General features: G+C 38.3%; 1 protein-coding gene across 1 annotated transcript in view; it reads right to left on the bottom strand.

The window, feature by feature from the left end:
* Positions 1-22,528, bottom strand: part of EBS1 (EMS-MUTAGENIZED BRI1 SUPPRESSOR 1) — a 70,795-nt gene that overhangs the window by 3,918 nt on the left and 44,349 nt on the right. Inside the window, exons 23-30 of the mRNA XM_089149390.1 lie at positions 20,098-20,199; positions 15,309-15,456; positions 11,246-11,302; positions 11,025-11,155; positions 10,796-10,884; positions 10,376-10,707; positions 10,157-10,249; positions 2,610-2,674 (exon numbers count right to left, since the gene is read on the bottom strand). Coding sequence (XP_089005516.1) covers positions 2,610-2,674; positions 10,157-10,249; positions 10,376-10,707; positions 10,796-10,884; positions 11,025-11,155; positions 11,246-11,302; positions 15,309-15,456; positions 20,098-20,199 — 1,017 coding nt within the window. The remainder of the gene's footprint in view (positions 1-2,609; positions 2,675-10,156; positions 10,250-10,375; positions 10,708-10,795; positions 10,885-11,024; positions 11,156-11,245; positions 11,303-15,308; positions 15,457-20,097; positions 20,200-22,528) is intronic.

Here is a 22,528-nt window from a genome sequence, read left to right as displayed (position 1 = left end):
TATGGGGATGGGTGGGTGGGTGGGGGGGTTTTTAATAGGCAGCATCAATTTTATTGGAACAGAGCCAAGCAAATTCATGTACAATGGGACAACTCATCTTGGAATCCAGCCAAATAAGCAGTTTACTGAGGACGCCAGGGTTATAAGCTACACGTAACATGATGCAGCTTCAAAGGTTCAGTAACATATTTTGTCATCCAATGAATAATCATATCAAAAGCTGTGTACTACCAGATCTCTAACTGGTCTCATGACAGTCACCTCTCAGCCTTACATAAGAGCTCTAACCTCTTCATCAACCGAGTCCATACAGCTCTATGGCCTGAGAATGTCACCAGGCTGTTGCCTTGATCATCCCTCCTAGCACCATGTATCAGGCTATCACCTGGCACTACATCCCCTGTAGATCTCCCATTAAAGTGGAATGTCATCCTTCTGAAGGGTACTGAGCTCTGATGAGGGAATAAAGTGGCTCACAGCTTATAATGATATGCCAGTCCCTCATGCTTGACTCTACTGACATATATCCCAGCTTGATGGTAAAGATGATGCAGAAACTTCAAGGAAAATAAGGGAGAAAATAAAGAGAACTTGTATTTGTTGGCATGGAAACAAGCTGCAAGCGAAAGAAATTAGATGGCTCAAACAACCGGTCTAGTTGATAGATGAACCCATTGTGTCTAGGAAAATGGCATCGGTGCTCTGTGCTCAATTAAATTGTTATCACTTCCTGGGAAATGACATAGGAACCATGGTGGGAGATCTCACGAGATATCTCCTTTTTTCACCTTGGCGAGATGAGATGGAGGGCGAGTGCAGCAAGTTGGGATATCTCGCTTGAGATCTCGTCATATCTCGCCATATCTCGCTATATCTCGCCCTGGATCTCGCTAGAACTCTCAATTTTTACCTTTTTTGTGTGGATTTTGGCTGAATTTTCACTTGCAACTACTCTTAGCACATCTACAACAAGGAAAATCATTCTCTACTTGTCTTATGAATTTAGGATTTAATGACTTATATAGAACTTCTAATGGTTGTATAATTATTTTATTCTTGAAAATTGAGATTGTGATACTCATATGGATGGAATTTTGATAATATTTAAGTTAGTTGATACATTTGATATACTTGCTTTTCATTTATATGCCTTAAAGGTTCTATATTACATATTGTATAACATTGCATTCCCTAATCCTACTACATTTCGGTTTCACACTATGGGTAGACTTAGAAATCATACATAGGGTTGTTTCTAACAAATCCAAGGCCACCAACATGTTCAAAAGGCCTTAAATAAGTAAAATACCAAGTTTCAACCCAATTGAGACCCTAAAACCCACCGAGATGGGCCACCGAGTTGACGCCAAAAAATTGTATATCTTGACCGAGATCTCACCGAGATGGTCGAGATCTCTCTTTTTCAAGGTGGCGAGATCTCTCTCGAGAGCGAGATCTTCTACCATGATAGGAACATCTGTAAAGCTAGTGACAATACTAAATACTCATACGCATCTGTCTGTACACAAAACCCATTTCTTGATGAAATTAGCATTGGTTAAGTGATGACGTCATTTAGTTACTTTTCCTAAATAACGAGAACCCCTATGTTTAAATCACCAACTATTTCATTTTACTTTTTAGGTTCTTGTTTATCATCCTTTTCTTCAATGCCTTGCCTGCAAGGCTGAAACCACTACCATCTCTAAGCCTTCCCCTTTGTTCTCAACCTACCCTCCTTCACATGTAGTCTGCGGCAGTTTGAGCAAAGTGGATTAGGAGAGGGTACAAAGAACCTGCTCCTGGATCTCAATTCCACAGTTTGCGGGCTTTATATCCTTACAGAAATTAGATACATAATATTAATAGAAGAGGAAAACAGCCAAAACGAGAATCAGGAAGAAGAGGTGATGTTAATAGCCAAAGAGGACTCACGTCAACCTGTGAGACCCTCAAAAGTCAAACCAGTCCTTATATTTATAGAAAATTAATTACAAAAGAAGTAGAAAAGGAAACCAAACCCAACTCGAAATTGACTTCCAAGCAGTAGCAAACACAAAGAAGGCAGAGCAGAGGTGGTTGATGGAAGGGGAAAGGTTAGATCGTTTGGGGTGGGGGGTGAGGGGGAGTGCAATTAGGGTTCGAAGATCAGCTTGCAAAAATAAAGGGTAATTGGTCCATTTTGAAATAACAGGGGAGAAAGGTAATAGTTCATTTTTTCGGGGAATTAGAGGTGAAACTTTTGAGAAGGGAATAAAACTCAACACTGAGTATATATAGGGGGGAGAGAGAAAACAACAATTCCTTATTTAACAAAAGAATATGCTTATCATTATTAGCCAACTCTCCATATAAAGGACTCTGATTCTGCTGTAATCAAGAGCTTCTGGGTATTTTAGGCATACTTGTAATTTCATATTGTTTCCCGGGATCATATTATAATTGCATTCTTTCTCTTTTTACATAAAACATGGCCGTTTTTTCCAGAGACAAAAAAAAAACTCTTTCATCAGATTCCTACACCCACAGTAATCCTGCCAACCCAATCCTTGAGAAAGGAGAAATCATATGAAACCGTGAGAAGCAGAGAGAGGGCAGGGAGCACTTACAAGTGTCCTGAAGCAATTGAAAATATATTTATTGTCTTCCCCTGTCTTCCACCCTTTCCATTCTCCTAGTGATTAAGTATACAAAACATGTCAGCAAAACAATTGGAAATGTAACTAAAATTTCAGAAAGTTGAACAAGTGCTGCCATCATTGGCTGATAAACAGAAAACACACCCAACAACAATTAGCATAATAAAAATACAACATTTCCAAAAAGAAAATTAGTGTTTGCTGACATTTAATCATTACGAAAGATTTGACAGACGCAAGAAACATGTAACAAGATACCGAAATTCCAAAACATGGAAACATTGCAACACCTATAGTAACATTTGCAAATGTTAAGGCAAGATTTGGTTGGACGCATATATTGCCAAGTAATTTAGATATTCAGTGAGCAGATCAATAGTATAACAAAAAAGAGAAGGAAAACTTAAAGAACAGCTAAAAAGTGATAGTAAGGAAGAAAAAAGCAGTTGATGTTAGAAAAATTCAGAGTCTATTTCCTACAATTTATCCCTTTGAGTTGGTTACAATAATTCCTGGTATTAACCAAAATTTTTTTGTTTTTATTTTTATAAAGCATGAATTTATTGAAAATGAAATATAAAACGTACATGGTACTATGAATGATAGACAATTGCTGTGCTAATTTTACTTTGCTACATTTTATCGCCATCAAGATGAAACATAAAAAATTCAAAGATAAGAAAATTGAGTATATTATTAACATAAACTACATTGAATCATCTAAATAGTAATGAAATAGCATTAAATCATCTAAAGAGACAATCACATTTTTTGCGCTGTGCGAGACTGTAGGTCCCTCAAGGATAGACAAGAAAACAGTTGAATAAATACCAAAGGAAACAATGCAAAGAATCAAAAGTAGGGGAGGGAGGCAATATCTTCATAACACAAAAATAATAACTCAACAAAGATTAAGCATGTATTTCAAGACACTAAGGCCAGAATAAAGAACAAATGTACTATGAAGCATGAAAACTAGTTAAGGCACAAAAATAATGGGATAAAAGCATTTTCATGAAGGTTTCAGATTCTAACCCAACTGGTAGACCCTAGCAAAATAGAGGTGAGAATAGGAGAAATCTAATAACAACCAATCAAATGATTGTATCGGCCTCAAAGCTAAATCAGGTATAGGGTTGGTATTGGGGAACAAGTAAAACTTCCAAACTCATAGCATCAAAAGGTGGTATAGAAAATATTAATGGCAGACCAAAATATAGATTCACCAAGTCTACAAAATATGTCATAACTTCCAAACCATAATAAAGGTACCCGATCATTGATTTCACCATTCAGTGTCGTTGAAGTTTGGGCTGTTATTGTTCATGTGAACAATAACGTGAACAATATTATGCCATTATTCCTTGTTTCCTTTTTAGATATGTTATTCTTTCTAATGTAGGAATCTTGCTACACAAGTTTTGGTAGTTTCTAAAAAGTATAATTTCTATTTTCTATTAGTTACTAATTTCAGAACTTTCCTTTTTCAGTACTTTCTAGTTTGGACAGATTTTACGAGTTAGTTTTACTAGAAAATTCTGTCCATAAGTTGTACTCTTTACTTTTTTTTTTAGAGGGCAAGATGGCTTGTTTCTCAAGTTGTAATCTAGACTATTGAAATCTATGAAAAAGAGGCTGTGACTCTAGGAGTGCTAAGCTAGAATCGCAGGCTTATGTGGTTCCTATAAATTCTTCTTCTTTCTTCTTCTCTTCTCTTCTTTTTTTCTTCTCCTTAGTTCTTCTTGTTATTGTACTGTTTTGGTTGATTAAAGTTTATTTTCTAACATGGTATCCAAGCTTTTTTTAATCAAAACAATGTTGTTCTCAAGTATTCTCTTCTGCAGTTCTCTTCTGAAGTTCTCTTTCGGGTTTCCTTGGTGCGCAACCACCTACTGCTGCAAGCATGCAACTAATATATTGTTAGATAAAGTATTAATGTAAATTGTCTTCCCCACCTATTACCCCTTTGGAAGATCCTAGAACTTGGATTATATTCTGATTTTTTTAATCCCCTTCGTTAGCCTTTTGTTTTTGCATACTGCAATTTTTTGTTCTACACTATTTGCTTATGCAGTTTGCAGAATTTATTTTATGATTCTTCTTCAAGTTCTGGGTTGCTGGTTCATGAGTTTATACTACAAATCGTGGGTATCTTTTTCTGGCTCCTGAAGATTTATTTGGGATGGCTGCTGGATTATATGGTTTGCTTCTTTGATGACTTATGAAGGACTCAAATAATACTTATCCATGTTACTAACAACCCAAGGAATCCAGGTAGATTGTTTCAATGTTTCAATTTGCAATCCTTTACGTGATGATTCCTACACAAGCTTTTTTTTTTTTTGTCTTCTCTAAGATTCGACCTACCTAGTATTTATTACCTGGGCAGCTGTTTCCTTTTTATATGATAAGGGCCGCGATTTACCTAGTTTGGCTGTGTTTGCATCTCAACTAATGGTTTATAACCTACGATGCTACACAATGTCTCATGCGAATCTCTGGGCAACTGTTTCCCTATTTCATGGGTGGAATTAATTTTCTGCAAGTTTTTTTTTTCCATAAAGACTTGTACCTACTCTATTTTTTCTAAGATTTTTTTTCAACATCTCAAACCTGAATTTAGTATCATCTAGGTTCTACTCCATTGACTACAGTTGTTTCTAACAAAAAAATTTCTACCCACCTTTGGTCCTACACAAATTTTTTTAATTGTTCTTGATTATGAATAGCTGAACATGTGCCTCTCCCTCCTCAACCATATTTTGCTATTTATTAAATCCCATCTATACCATAACTCCTTGCCATTGGACTATATTTACCACATTACAACATTCCCTACCATGAGGAGAACTTGGAAACTATATTTCTTGGGATCTTTTTAAACTAGATATTGGTTATTGGTTGTCATTAATTGTCCACGTGTAATGCTACACGTGAGGGGAGAATGGTACCTTATTCTATATCTACTCAAGATGTGCTGATGGGTATTATTTGTGAAGATATTTGTCATCAACTTATGACATTCTACAACACTATCATTACCTACCTTTACCTATATTATCCTTTACCTAACTACTTGGTCTGTAGTAACCCATACTACCTTACCTATTTGGTTTGTAACCTAACATATACTGTCTTTTACCTTACCTACTTGGTCTGCAGTAACTTATACTGTCTTTTACCTTACTTACTTGGTCCACAGTAACCTATATTGTCTTTTACCTACCTACTTGGTCCTTAGTAACCCATACTACCTTACCTACTTGGTCCACAGTAACCTATACTGTCTTTTACCTACCTACTTGGTCCACAGTAATCAACATTGCCTTTTACCTACCCATACTTTAACTACTACTAGCCTTCTTGCAAAGCATTTATATGGACATTGGAGTTCCAATTGTGAAGATTTATTTAGTGTGGATATTTCTCCCTATTACCGGCATTATGTGGATAGTGCCTTTTACCTACCCATACTTTACCTACTATGCCCTTCTTGTGAAACATTTATATGGACAATAGAGTTGCAATTTTGAAGATTTAGTGTGAATATATCTCTTTACTACCAGCATTATGTGGATAGTGTCTTTGATCGTGCTATACTTACGGACTTTGTTCATCTTCAACATCGTCGATTGTTCTCATAATTGGATGGTACTTTCGACATGAAGAATAAAAGTTTTGTTTTGTTTAAGTTGGTGTTGATTATCTCCTGGGTGAAGTTTTCTTAGTGTTTATCGATGTCTACTATTGCTACATGATTTAAGATTGGTGCTACCTTTCAAGCTTATTCTTATTGTGCAAGCTGAAGTTTTCTTTGTGCATACTTCAGCTTGAGGGGGCGTGTTGAAGTTTGGGCTGTTATTGTTCAAGTGAGCAGTAACGTGAATAGTATTATGCCAGTATTCCTTGTTACCTTTTTAGATATTCTACTCTTTCTAATGTAGGAATCTTGCTACACAAGTTTTGGTAGTTTCTAAAAAGTATAATTTCTATTTTCTATTAGTTACTAATTTCAGAGCTTTCCTTTTTCAGTACTTTCTATATTGGACAGATTTTAGGAGTTAGTTTTACTAGAAAATTATGTCCATAAGTTGTACTCTTTATTTTTTTTTTAGAGGGCAAGATGACTTGCATCTCAAGTTGTAATCTAGACTATTGATATCTATAAATAAGAGGCTGCGATTCTAGGAGTGCTAAACTAGAATCGCAGGCTTATGTGGTTCCTATAAATTCTTCTTCTCTTCTTCTTTTTTCTTCTTCTTAGTTTTCTTGTTATTGTACTGTTTTGGTTGATTAAAGTTTATTTTCTAACAAGTGTAAAACATGATAGCAAAAGAACTACTCATGCAATGGCTGGAATTTCTCAAATCAACCATAAGAAATCAGCCATAAAGTGATCTGAGACTGAGGGACTCTCAAAACTGATATGTCCTGAATTATTGTACCAGTGTCGAAGTTTGCCTGCTTTGACATATTTGGCGGGGACCTAAAGGATAAGTTTCGTGAGGTATGTGATGATAGCAGAGGCTTGGGTCAACAAACCATATATGGATGTATCAAACCGACTTACAGAAGTATTTCATTGTTGTACTACCTCCTTATGTTAGGAGAGGACAGCTGATGTTGAGGCATTTTGATGATAGGGTTTTCTGGAGAGTTGAGAGTTCTCGAGAGAGCTCCAGTTGTTTTCCCTTTTTTCTTTTTCTTTTTTGGTGGTTTGTTGGGGGGGGGGGGGGATTCCATCACATAGAAAATCATCTTCAATTTTGGCGGTGGACAAAGAAAATCTAGTGGGCAAGTAAACCATGTTAAATCTTTGGGTCATCTGGATGCAGACCTAAAATAGGCCTGCTACGCTGTGCTGCAAAGGAAGGAGAATTAAGAGAATAGGAAGGGGAAGTAGAAGGGTAGGAAATCTCATAACCAAATAAACTCAGAAGCCAGCTTATCTCTGTTCAATCTAAAAATGGCATCTCTTAGGACCCTGTTACTCCCTCAATCAAACCCTGTTTTTTAACTCTTGGCAGCCATGTATTCTCAGAGATAAACTCCTGCAAGACACAATATCACCAAACCACACATGCAAATTGCAAGCAAATGGTGAATCAAAGTCTGAGGAAACTGTGAGGAACATAAACACTAAGATCAAATAGCATGATTGCAATGCAATATAACCCTCAGCAAGAATCCCAACTCTAATTGCCTCAACTGAGGGTCTTCCCCTCACCTACGAGTGCTACTCATCCCTTCTCTTCACAAAACACCTGTCTTACCCTACTTTCTCCTATTATACCCCAAAACAAATCCTAACTACCGTTTTCTCCTGCCAAAAATCCCAATAAAAATGTGGCTCCCCCCCCCCCCCCAAGTGAAACCTTGCCATCTGTTCCGAGTCCGGATAATCTCCCCGACGGCTATTGACCCCAAATTACATGGGGGCCCACAAGATTAGGGTGATGGTTTTTTTTCTTTAAATGTTTTATTATTTTTTACTTGTGGGCCCCACATAATTTGTGGTTGTAAAACCGTCGGGGGAGACGATCCACACTCATCTGTCCGTGTCCTTTAGCTCACTTATTCCCAACATGTTGAGCTGTAATTGATCCCTTGTGTCCACCCTATATGCTGCGATGTACACCCCTTGGCATCCTAATACAATCTATAAATAAAATACAAACCCAAGACTAAAAACATGTAGGAATACTAAAAACAAAATAGAAGACTAGAACTAAAACTGAAATAAGATAATTAAGTCCAACTCTTGTTGGACCAAACCCCATCAGACATGTTCCTTTTGGGGTTGGACCGAAACCAATTGAATCGGTCTGATACTGCATCACATCTTTGTCTTCATGTTGCTTGGTGTTTGCATCAGCACAAGCCTGCAAGAGAAAGGGGAACAAGATGTGGATAAAGGAAGTTACTGTGGTCCAATGGGGTTTGGTGGATCCTGACTAGGAATCAGTTTCTATTTTTGTGGTTTTATTTACATGTAATTCTGTTCTGAACAAAAAAAAGGATATAGTTCTCATTATGTCATGCTGCTATTTTATTTATTTCCTATTTGGTTAATAGCTAAGAGATGGGGGATTAGAACAAACACCAAGAAATCACAAACAAAAACAAATCAAAAGAATGTAGAAATGTAACACGGTTCACACATCAATGTGATATGCCGCGTCCAGACGCAAAGAACTTTCACTATGTAGGAAGAAGATTACAATGGAGATCTCTCAAACAATCGCCAAAACGGAATACAAAAACTCTCACCCAAAACCGTAAGGCAAAAACCCCAAATCTCACAACCTAATTAGCAAAGTTTAAAATATCGTCTCATTTTGGTGTCTCGACAAGGTCGAGACAGCCAAGATATCAATATTTTGCCGAAATCTTGGCAAAACATGTACCATGTCCTAGTTGACTGTTTTGGAGGTTTTTGGGTTTGATTTTTTGTGTATAGCCTAATTCGAAGCCAATAAACACAAAGAAATGTTAAATTTACTATAACCTAATGTAGTGTCTGGATTTGCACATGCCCGCTTTTATGCGGATGAAACTGGATCAAGTAATCTTCACAAATGTAAACATGGATATGCAAGAGAATAATGAAACTTTCAATGATATGCAAGAACAAATATTGAGTAGTAGTCAAATCTCAATTACAATTAACAATTACAACCCCTTGAAATTCTGGAAATTTCACTGAGATACTGAGATTTCATTGAAAATTTGATGAAATTTCATCAAAATTTAGTCAACTGAAGAATTTTGTTTTGGCTCTTGTTTTGTCTTGCCAAGATCAAGACAAGTGAAATTTGGTGAAAGTTCACCCAAATCTCACAAGATTCTGTACATTGCTAATAAGAAAACATAGAGACTTTTAATTGGGTAAACAGGTCAAACCATTGGGTCAGGCCCCAGCCCTCTATTTCCATCATAGACCTCATGAATCGGGTCATTCTTTCGCCCACCAAAATATGTTGGTGCGGGTCCATTTTTTTAGTCAAGTAAGAGAATTTAGGTAACACTTAACAAACATCACCAAAGATATGCTTGGGGTTGGATTACCTAGGTCATGGGCTCTTGATCCTTCAGTTTTAAACTGAAATAGGCCTCCTATTGGGAGTCATTGCTTAAGTATGAAAATATTTAATTAATTGGTTCAATTTATTAACGGTTCCTTGTGAAATCAAGTGGCAGTCCTTAAAAGGCTCTGGATTTCAACCTACAAGTGCGACAAGGCTGTCCCATCCCCCCCCCCCCCAAACAAACAAAAAAACCAATTTTTTTCCTTTTGTTCAACCTATTCTCAGAAAGCATTTGAAGGCCTGGTACTACCACTGGGACAGTCTATTAATCCTGACTGTGAGCTGTAATTACAGAAACATCTTTTAGGTCAATTAATGGAAGTCTCTTCCTCCCTGCACATTGTATTAATCATTCACTTTCAATTTCAGGGAAAACAATAAAAGAACATAGCTGAAGAATGAACAAGCAGAAGAACTAAAGATGGTTACCACTAAAGTGTTTCTACTCTTTTCAGCATATTCACTGCCACTAAACAGATCAGAAGCCCACTTCAGCAAATTGGTGTTCCAATTTCGATTTCCCTAAGAGATATGATAAAAACAAATTAGAATTAGATCATCAAAACCTAATCAAATGGTAAAATTTGTCCAGCAACCATACATACTATAACTATATATAGAAAGTAGAAGGAAAAAAGCAATACCAACCTTCTCCTCAGAATGTTTATCGTCAACAGAAGAATCTAACAATTGCTCATGCTCTTTTCCCTTTTTCTTTAGTACTTCCAAATGGACTAGTTTACCACGCAAATCATTTATAATGATCTGCTTTGATTTCTGGACTCCATTTTCCTTCAATAAATAGAGATCAGAACTTCTACCAGGAGCAAGTTGCAGGAACCAGACCCCGGGAGAGACTTTCATTTGCCAATACCCCAAATTGGCCATCACAAGGGTGTCAACCAAATGTGGCATGTTCTTCATTCCAAGAATCAACTGAAGGCCTCGTGGAGGATCATGATCCTTTTCAGAGCAATGCCCTGGTTGTGATGTTTCATACAATGTTTAATAAAATCAAGGAAATAATTAATTATGTTCAAAGAACCTTTAATTTAAAGGATTCATTACCCGTCAGAAGAAGAGCATCAAGTTCAAATACAGCTTGCAATGTCTTTGTTTCTCCCAGGTTCTCAAGAAAGATATTATCCAGGTCATGTCTGAGAGGTCACCAAATAAAAAGACCACCCAGAGAATCAGCCTTTTATTTGCCCCCAAAAAACAAAAAAGCTCATGCAGAATTCCAAAAGCATGCATATATATATATATATATATATATATATAAAGGAAAGACACATACATGGCAATAATGGGCTCAACAAGCCATGGTTCAGGCACATCCAGATTCATGGTGAGAGTTTTTGTCAATGGCATATTTGCGAAAAATGCTTTGGGGCCATTTACTGAAGAATCAACATGGCTGAAGTCATCCTGCAAAAAACAATAGAATGGATATAATAAAAAAAAATTACTCTAACCCATATTTCCATTGATATTTGGAATCGAATTGGTTTACAATACCACTGAGGGAACAACATATCTGTAGTAATTTTTCAACGGAAGGTCGGCTAGGGAGCTCTGTAAACAAAACAAAGGGTGTTAGTGTCGGTGGAAAGGATTTACCATATAATGCAGCAACCGTATTAGATAACCTTTATTGAAAGAAACAAGTGAACTTAAGCATCACATAGTCAACCTGACAAGAAGATCCCAGAAAACAGAGCATGAATAATATATAAAATTTAAGACAAAATATATACCAATGGTGGTGCCGAGAAAAGGTCAATCTCAAGCTACTATCAGAAAATATATCGAGCAGAGAAAAGTTTTAAGCTTAGGATATCAACAAACCAGTCTCCTCTGGTATTCCCAAGCTCTGTCCCCTCTACCACTTCAGTTCTCATTCCTGGACCCCCCCCCCAAACTCAACCCCATCTGGAACTTTCTCCCTCCTCTCCCCTCTCCCCTCTCCCTTTGAGACCAACTCCTTTGGCTCCCTTCCAATTCTAATTCCTTCTCCAGAGCTTCAGCTTTGGATCTTATCTGCCCCTCCTCCCCTTCCACTCACTGCCACATCCCCAATCAGGCCTTTCTGGCAAACCTTTACCCAGTGCCTTGAGGCCTTCCCACCCAATCTTTCTTCTCTACTGAAATATCCAAGCCAATCCCTTTTGCATTTTCTGCCCTACTCCCAAACCATACCCCACTTTTCTTTGCTTGCCCTTGCTTGAAGCCCATTAGGCTCCTTGCCCTCAGGTCCATTTGGCCTAGATCCAAACGTCCCAGCCCTTTGATACAAAGACCAGCTGGCTAGCCTACTCCTAGGGATCAACAATCACTAATACCATACGGAAGCTCATGCTCAGTGCTTGCATTTCTCATACTTGGATGAAGCGTAACCTCCGTAGATGGACTTCCAAATCTAAATCTTCCAACTAGAATTGGAAAGCCATCCACGAGGATGTCTCCTCCAAAATATTTCTCTTGCCTCACAAATCTCTTGTAGATAGCCCAAGGAACATACATCTGTTGATTGCTTTCTATTACTAAGTTATGTGTAGAATAAAGTATCTTAGACATTTAGTACGTGCATCCATGGTGGGAGATCTCGCGAGATATTTCGTTTTTGAGATAGGCGAGACGAGATGGAGGTCGAGAGCAGAGAGTTGAGATATCTCGCTATATCTCGTCATATCTCACCCTAGATCTCGCTGGAACTCTCAATTTTTGTCTATGGATTTTGGCTTAATTTTCACTTGCAATTACTCTTAGCACAACTACAACATTGAAGGAAGATCAATCATTCTCTACTTGTCTTATAAACTTATGATTTAATGACTTATATAGAACTTCTAATGGTTGTATAATTTTATTATTCTATTCTTGAAAATTGAGATTGTGATACTCATATGGATGGAATTTTGATAACATTACGGTTGCTTGATGCATTTGATACACTTGCTTTTCATTTATATACCTTGAAGGTTCTACATTACATGTTGTATGACCTTGCATTCCTTAATCCTACAACATTTCGGTTTCACACTATGGGTAGACTTAAAAATCATACATAGGGTTGTTTTCTAACAAATCCAAGGCCACCAATGTGTTCAAAAATGCCTTAAATAGTCTAAATACCAAGTTTCAACCCAACTGAGACCCTAAAATCCACCAAGATGGGCCACCGAGTTGATGCCAAAAAATTATATATCTCGACCGAGATCTCGCCGAGATGGTCGAGATCTCAGTTTTTTTAGGAGGCCAGATCTTCTACCATGCGTGCATCATTGACAAACTATGGTCTGAAGACTAGGGGCAAGTCCAAAACCAAACCAAGATAGCCAAAAGAGTTGCCAATCCAAAAAAGAACCAATTTGTGGAGATCCCAGACCAACCGGGTTTTCTGGATTACCAAATTGGCTCCATGACCAAGTTCTCACATGCTAATGCTAAGAATACTGAAAAGGTATCAGTATGTTGTTTAATGTCTTTTCAAGAGTAGTTGTGATGGTTAGAACTTAGAATTTACTATGGTTGTCATTGTTTATTCTACAATAAAATAACTAAATATGAATTGGAACTCTTTATCTGGCTTTTGTGAGAAGAGTTCCAAGTTATGCTCCAATAGAATCCTGATCATCTATATCCAACTAGTCCTATGCAAACTAGAGTCAATACCCTGTTATTATTTATGAGTACTTACCGAGTAAATGTAAACTTACAACGATATGAACAAGGGAGGTTTGGCTAGACCATCAATCAAGGTACTCAAGCACAATTTAATCATTGTTTTGATCATGTAATAGTGATTACTAATATTTATTGGTTCTTAGTTGAGATGTCTTTTCTGATTAACTATATTTTTGGGTGTCTCCATGGAAACTTGCTCAAAGGCTCATTTTCTATAACATAAATCATAGGGGGTGCAATTATGTCCCTAAAGGCCTTGACTCGTCCTGAGCTCAATTGGGTTTAGGAAGGGGTAGGGAATGACCCAAAGTGGAAGGGGTCCTAAAGGTGCTGCAGCCTGCAGGGTTTAGAAGGGAGATGGGGATGTCTGTGATAGAGGGGAGGATTGGGGAAGGGTTTGAGTGAACTAGGGAGGAGGGAGGCAGGGCTGGAATGGGGAGGGGAGGGCTGTACTTACCTGGAGAAGGAACACGGCTGCTGCTAGAGTTCAATTGCTGCTGTAGGTTGAGGAACATAGCTGGAAATTGAAGAAGATAATCTCAAATTCCTGCCGTGGCTCTCCCAAGAAAGCCACGACTTGACTTGCCTTCTAACTCAGAATTATTTTATTCAGTTCAACTTAATGAATACAGAGCAAGGAGGCTTTATTTATAGCCTCAAATAAAAAAAAAAACATAAAAGACTCAAAGTTGGTAAATCAATTAGAACTCTAACTGGCAAACCAATTCTAACTACTAATTGACTAAGACTTTTAACTTGCACAAGAAATCTACATAAGTTACTCTAGAGGACTTGAATCCAAATTCCAAGAGTGGATATGGAGTCCTAATAAAAAGGAGAATCAAGTGGACTCAAATTAGGAGACCACAACATAACTGGGAATCTCACCTAGACTAGGACTCTGCAATACCTTTCACAATACTAAACCAAATAATAAAACAAATATAGATCTAGGGTCCAGACAACAAACTGGGCCCACTAGGACCCAGACCTAAGACACCTGAATTTCACCAAAATTACCAAAATGCCTTGGTTCGAATTAAGGGTCCTGGGGTTTGGGGAATCATCCCTAGACCCTATGGAACCCCTGAGAACAGTTCACATCAGCAAGACTACATAGTGTTTCATTTCTTCATGCTAAGGTGGACTGCAAACATCTTTATTTTCCTTTCCCTCCTTTTTTACTTTTTGAGGGTGAGGGGTGTCATGGAAAAGCACAACCTTGGACCAACCCAAACCCAACGGTATTTCCAGAGGCCAAGATGAAACGGGTACTATTTGAGGCAAGGGTCTACTAGGATACCAGAAATTTAGTTCACATTGATAAATAATATATTATCATGTCAATTTTTAGAAAGTGAGACATGTTTCTAGGAGTTAAGAGTTGGAATCTTTATTTCCTCGTTAAAGTTGGTTCCTTAGTTTACTAGGTTTCCTCTATTAGTTAGATATCTTCTTTAAGCAACTTGAATTAGGATGCAATCTCAGACTGGAAAATTATAACCTTATATCTATGAGAACCAGCAGGGCTGGTGTATGAGTGCGAGCACTCCTTTTCCTCTTCCCTGATTGATTTCTCTCTCTATCACCTCTTTTTTTTTTTTTTTGGGGGGGGGGGTGGTGGTTTGGGGAGAAGTGGTATCCAGTTCACAGGGCTCTCATCCTTGCGAGATGGGTCATGCAGTCTTACTCCATATTCACAGAAATGCTGTTTCTAGACTCGAACTTGTGACCTCCAGGTCACACAGTGGATCAGCCTTACCATTGATCTTCACATTTTCTTTGTAATCTCATTTCACTGCTTCGGGGCCACCCTTATGAATTGTACCAAGCAAACAGCATAAGTGGGATTTAGTTATAATGCCACATGCAAAAGCAATTATCAACTTCTCACCATTGGATTAAGCACAATCCTCATGCTGGGCTGAATGCATTTCCAAAGTACTCGAAGGAGTGGAGAAAGCTTCTGGCCTGATGGACTTAATGGATCAACCACAGCATCAATATGAATGCTAGAACTTTCATTAGCCAAAACAACAGCACTGCAAGACAGAAGATGAAAAGATAGATTTAATCAAGTGAAAATCTGTATCTAATGATATTTATATAACCCAGGATGTCATCGGAGGAAAATTTCAGGAGAAGGGACTCTAAAATGAAGCAAATAAGCACTATCATCTAAAAAGAATGCACATGAAGCAAACCATGCCACACAACATATTGCTCTGTCCAATTTTTAGATCCTCAGATCTTAGGCAGGACCATATATTCACAGAAACTTAAAGGAGTAAAGGCCCACACCAATCCATCTGCTTAAAAGGCTACAAGCTATACACCCTGTTGTAAAGGTGACTGACCTTTTGGCTCAAGGCAATCCGGTGTCACCTTGGTTTTCATTACCCTCTATTGCATTGCCTCACCTTGCCTCATCTGGCCTTGGCAACCATGCCTATATAACATGTGATCAATCAATGAACATTACAAAGTAACAGATTGTTTTGGAGTGGCATCCGCTGGTCCAATAAAACCTAGTTGGTCTATGCTTTGCAGAGTTGGGCCCCTTTTTTTATTATTACTAGTTTTTTTTTGGGGAGATAAAATTGGTGGGAGGCATAAAGCAACAGTAAAATTCTGACACTAACATCTCACTCAGATATCCAACATATTACCAAGATATTAACTCGTAAGACATCTCATTCCAGAATCCTAAAAGAGATCACTGCCAGATCTAAGCAGGTCTTAGCAGTGTGGTCAAAAGAAAAAAATAGAAAAACAATAGGTGGAAAAGAACAACTGGCACAAAAAGGAAGCTGGGACTAATTCCGCAGACATCGAATACTGTATCAAGCTTCTAATTGTTGAAGGTGGTTTGCATTGTACCCCAAAAAACGAAAAGGAATGGAGGAGGGAGGCACATTGAAGAAAGAGCATCCAAGTTCAGAGTGGCCTTAGGTCACTTGGGCAGGCATATCTGACCAAAACCCAAATTCTTGGTTGAAACCACAGTGAGTGTAAAACATTTCAATTTCAACGAAGGCTAAAAACAAACTGGGTGCAACTCCGAAGGATTCCAAGGTTTTGACCGAAATGATTTGGCAAAATTCCAGATCCAAATTGGTTTTGCAAAAGCCACTAATGTAGTTGATGCAGAATTGGTAGCAGATACAAAAGAGAGAAAAGCCCAAAGCTCAAGCCCATTAAAGCCTAAGGACATGACCCAAAACAGCCCATGCCTTGCATGGGCTAGGACTATTGGAGTGGGTTAAAATGAGCCCATGGTTTCATGGGCTTGGATCACTTTAGTGGAAGAAGAACAGCCCACCTATTTTAAACTAAGCCCACGTCTAGCTTTGAAAAGTCAACAAAAGGAGCTAGTAGGTGGTGTTGGTTAGTGGTGTGGTAGGTGGATGTTTCCATTATTATTTGTAGTAGGTTGTGTTGGGTAGTGGTTGGATGTTTTCATTATTGTTTTGGTCTCTTTAGAGTGCTATATAAGAGACTCATGTAAGAGGTGAAAACACAACTTGTGAAATGAAATCAAATTGCTTGCTAGCATTCCTCCTCTTGGAGAACCCTTGTGTTTGATCAAGGTAGATTGGTGTTCGATCCAATCGATCCACCTTGAGGTGAGAAGCCCGGGTGTTAAGACTCCTTGTGTTTGATCAAGGAAGGTTGGTGTTTGATCCAATCGATCCACCCTGCGGTGAGAAGCCCGGGTGTTACATGTTACTTTGTTGTCCTTATTGTTCTCTTAGTTCTCTTATATTGTTCTATCCATTCTTCTTTATAGCATACTGCTGTTTTGAAGACCTAGTTAGTCCTTGTTCTTAAACCAATATCCTTGTTCTACCACTTCGGTTTTCAGCCTACATTTATATCTGAAGTTTATTTATCTTAAGTCTATCAAATCTGAAGTTGATTCCCTGTAAAAGGTCCTATTTGGCTACTGTTTTGATCATTCAAATACAGTGCTACTAATGTAGCATTAACTTCAGATTTGATAGACTTAAGATGAAACAGAATTTAGATGTGAAAGAAGGCTGAAACTAGAGTAGTATTATAAGGATAATAGAGTAACAATACGGGCTGAATAAATCTTCAAAACAAGGGCAGAGGTATGATGAAGAAATTGAAAAGACAATATGAGGGAATTGAGAATAACAATGTAACATCCGGGCTTCACACCGCAAGGTGGATCGATTAGATTGAACAACAATTGACCTTGATCAAACACAAGGATTCTCCATAAAGAAGGAATGCTAACAAAGCAACTTGATTCAATTAATGAGTTGTATCCTCACCCTCTTACATAAGTCTTTTTATATAGCATTCTAAAGAGACAAACATTAATGGTAACATCCAACCACTAGCTAACACCACCTACCTACTAATAATTCAACTACTACCTAATTCTTGACAAAGGTAGTTATTTTATTTTCAAAGCACCACCTCTTTTATTGACTTTTCAAGAACTAGACTTGGGCTTAAGTCTAGACCATGGAGATCAAAATATGTGGACTAACTTTAACCCACTAAAAAAGTCCTACCTGATAAAAGTCATGGGCTGATTTGGGTGATAGCTTTAGGCCTTTGATGGGCCTGACCCAATGGGCTTCTTCTTTCTTAAACATGTCTTCAATTCTGCATCAACCACTTTCAACCAAAATAAGCTATTAGGATGGGGAAGAGCTCACAAATACCCCAGATTTGGAATCTTTGGTTGAATGATCTACATTTCTTGGTGGAACAAAGTGTCAAGGACAACTACAACAATCTGTTGTATTTGAGCAACATTCTACATGTTTCATTGTCATTTGAAAGGTTTTTAAATTACCTCTCCAAAGAAACAAAGATCATGTGATCTCAAGATATATCAAGAAAATTGCAACCAAGCTATTATAAGGAAGTGTAAATTTGATGCAGTTTCTATTTTTAGTTGTTTGATTATTTTAAAATTTTTAGTAAGTGTTAAAGTTCTGCAATAGAAAGGACTTCCAGTCCTAGTGGCGACAGAAAAAATAACTTTTTCATTCTTAATTTTCTTTACTATTTAGGGCTGTTTGCTTTTGTTTATTCACTGTGACTCTGCCATTCCTTAAATCAGGGGCAGGTTGGACCTTTTTTATGTACTAGAATTATTATAGAACTGGCCCTACAATTAGAGGAAATCTCATCTAATCTACGACACTCTGCTCATAGTCTTCCTGTGCTTTTATCTGTACTTAAGCTGATTACAGGACCTTGGGTTCTATCAGTAAGTTAATCACTAGTCTTTAAAATTTGAACAAGCCATTATAGGGGCAGGCCTTGGTGCAATAGTCGGCGGACCACAGCTGCAGCCTGAGGTCAAGGTTCGAAACAGCCTCTCAAAAAAATGGGGTAAGACTGCATAAGAAACTTGCCCCCTCCCCCCAAAAAAAAAAAGAATTATAATAATAAAAAGAAAAAATCCCACCCTGGACTCTGCTTGTTTGTTTTCTTAATTACTTAAGAGGCTGCATATTAAAAACCTTTATCTGACTTCACTAGGGGCCACCTATCCAATATCACTGATGACTTCACCACATCTCTCTGGCTAGACAGCTGGTACGAATGGGTGTCCTCTTTACAGTCACCGTAGCTCAAGCTACTTATTCTGGCATTTGACTAGAACCCACAACTCTCCCTCCCTGTCTCGAATATCTGGAATGCCTTGGCTCCCCTTCTCCATGGCCAGACCAGTAGAGGAGAAAGAGTTATTTGGCTCCTTTCTTTCACAGGTCTCTTCACCTCCTCCTCAGCTTGGGACTTTGTCAGATCAAGAAGGCCCTCTCCCCTTGGGAGAGATTTTTTGGTTCAAAGGCCATATTCCTGGGCCCCTAGCACAGCTTCATTGTTTAGTTAGCTATATCTAACTGCCCCCAATTCAGCATTTCCTAATTCACTGCCACATTCAGGTTTGCCTTCTGATGCTGCCAATGTTGGAAAGGAGTTCAAGATAGTGAACCACCTTTCTTTTCTGCCCTTCTCCTCCTCTGTTTGGAACTGAGTCCTCAGTAGATGCTGGCCCAATAGTAGTAAATCACCTCCCTACAAAAAACAATTCTGAGTTGATGATACATCTAGCAAGCTTACCTTTGGTGCCACCCACAGATAGGTGGTGCAGCTTGATCTACCTGTTTTTGGATGTCTTCCTCTTTACCCTTTTGGGGTCCGTGCATCTTTCCTTATTTCTTTTGGTAATGAATCTTTATTCTCCCTGGCGGGGGGGGGGAGGAATTTTTTTTTTGACTTGGACACGGAAGGTCTAGGGCTAAACTTAAATGGATTACTAGATCATGTACTTAGTACCAAAAAATGATAATTTTAAAGTTGTGAATGGTGACAACTCCTTCACAACACAAAGCTGTAGAAGTAAAATGAGTAATGCCATTGCCTGACAGATACATCTGCTTGTGGCAAGTAGACAACAATTTAAATTAATAAGAAGAAAACTCATTATCCATCATAGAAAGTCATAAGCAAAATTATAACAACTTTTTTCCACTTTTTATCTTTTTGAATCGAAAGGGGTTCCCCATATATATATATATATATTCAGCAACAAACCACACTGAAAAGCACACTCTCAAGGAAGAAGAGGATCAGCATACCCCTCCAATGTCATAAACTTGCCTCAAACAGATACAAAGAACAGTGCAAACCTGTACTCTGAATTTAAGACTTCAAAACGGGCACTTTCAGAACTTCTCTCCCGGAGAGCCATGGAAGAAGACACACACATGATCAGATCACTAATGTACTGGCTGCAATTAAAAAACACAAAGACTGTAAGAAATATCCTTGCAGTTGTCAAATTTTATTTTATTTTTCTGAAGAAGCACTGTCCAAATAAAAAACATCAAGGACACCCTAGAAGAGAAGCAATAAAGATGCAGTTCATAAAAGAAGCACTTTCAACAAACTGCACTTTGAACCAGACAAAGTTGCTCAATAAAAGGTCTTGAAGGGTCCAGCAGCTTTCAATTTGTGTTGCCAACTAAAGCGATATTCACTATACAACATTATCCATTTATTATCAACATCACCTGCCCTAAAGCAATTTCGAGAGAGAGAGAGAGAGAGATGCAGTTATTAACAGACGTTAGAGAAGCATTATTGACAAACTGCTCTTTGCAGGCAAACTGACCAGATGGCCCAATAGAAGGTGTTGACAGGTCAGCAGCTATCAATTGGCTGCGCCAACTAAAACGATTTTCAATTCATTATAACATTGATACTTCTGATCAGATCTGAACCATACCAATTCAATATTAGAAAGTGTTGACGGGTCAGCAGCTTTCATTGGCATTGCCAACTAAACCTATGTTCAATTCATTATAATATCGATACTTCCGATCAGATCTGAATCATACCAATCCAATATTTACAAGTCCACGTTAGTAAGAGGCAATCCTGAGTTTCTCAAAATTGACCATTTAATGCAGTTAAATTGTCCAGTTGGGTCTACTGGGCCTCAGAAGACTTTATCTTGGTCCATTGTTGGCTTTTATAAAGATTAGACTCTTGTGTCAGGTTTATTTATGTAATAGGCCAAATCTATGACTCCAAATGTGAGGATAATGTTGATCCACAGGAGTAGTAGTAAATTAAGAATTTAAAATTAGATCACCCCTGTATTTTGGCTCAAAAATTGATCCCAGCGTAATTAAGATAGTTTGAATTGGAATTTTGCATCTTTCCAAGACTGCAAATCAAGTTCAGCATATCTGAGTTTTTTTTTTTTTTTTTTTTCTTTCTTTTGGATGAATAAATAAATATATTAAAAAGGAAAAGAAGAACAAGGTCTCTAATTAGGAGACGAAAAGAAGAGCTAAGGCCCCAGGAGACAACAATAAGCATGTTCCTTAGGATATCATCAACAGGAGTGTGGGGCAAAGCTAACAACCTATAAGATACATCAAAATAGATGGCATTCCAAATCTTGTCTATAGAGCGGAATTTGGAGGTCCATCTCCGAATATTGTCCTCCCACCAAAAGTGATGGATCAAGGCGCCAAACACTAGCATACCAATCCGATAGCAAATGGAAGAGCCTGAAAAGTTTCTCAAAATCCAAGACCAATCTCGGAAGAATCCATAGGATCGCCTCGAACAGGGCCAAATGGAGGCTATGGTTTTTCCCCAGATAGATATGGAGAAGGGGCAGGAAAACAAAAGGTGCTCAAGGTTCTCCAAACCATTTCAGCAGAGGATGCAATTTGGGTTAGCACGGATGTGGCGGCTAATAAGGAAGGATTGGGTGGGAAGGGCTTGGTTGAGGGCTCTCCAAAGGGTAAGAGAATGACGGGGAATGTAACCTTTGAACCAAACCAATGGGGGCCAAGGGGGTTTGGGGCTGGAGCTCCTATGATGTAACGCCATGATCCCCCCCTGGCCCACCATCTCCACCACCCCACCTTTCCTCCCCTAGTGGCCCCAAACCCTGGTCATCTCATTTTTCTTGCTCTGAACTCTCTACTTCTTCCCTGTCCCCGTATTTCATCTATCCCTGTTCATATGGTTCCTCCTTTATGTTAACTGCCTCACCTCTATCCTTGACCCAATCATCTCTTATTGGAGTCTACACTAATTAGTCAATTCTTTAGATCACATCCTTCTTTTAAAATTATCAAATATCAAAGCATCCCTCTCCAAGCAATAGCATGCAAGGCTTTATGGATACATTCCTAATAGTGGTCTCTTCGTCTTCAAGTTCTCCGCTGAAGTAGCAAAAGAACATGCCCTTGACACCATTTCTCCTCAAGTGGGATCCTTCTTCTCGACTCCACAAGGTCGATTTCAATTCACTTCTTGTGGATTACCCTATTTAGTTTGCCCTTCACTTCCGGAGTATGGAAACCCTCAGTAGAATAAGCTCAAGTTTTGGGATTTCCCTAGTGGATTTATGTTGGAACTAAGATGAGCATGCTCTCATTTGCAAGAATTTCCGTGGATTTCTTGGCAGGCAAAGTTCTTCCCTCTTATATCACTATCAAGGATGACAGTCAATACCCCGACACCCAAACTAGTCAAGTATGATTGTTCCCCCTCTCACTGCAATTGTTGCTGCTCTTTTGGGCATAATTCATTATT

Source organism: Hakea prostrata, chromosome 3 (genome assembly GCF_041222555.1).
Source record: "Hakea prostrata isolate BN-2017 chromosome 3, UWA_Hpros_2, whole genome shotgun sequence".
NCBI lineage: Eukaryota > Viridiplantae > Streptophyta > Magnoliopsida > Proteales > Proteaceae > Hakea > Hakea prostrata.
Note: the sequence above shows the minus strand (reverse complement) of the source record. Positions and strands in the feature narration are given on the sequence as shown.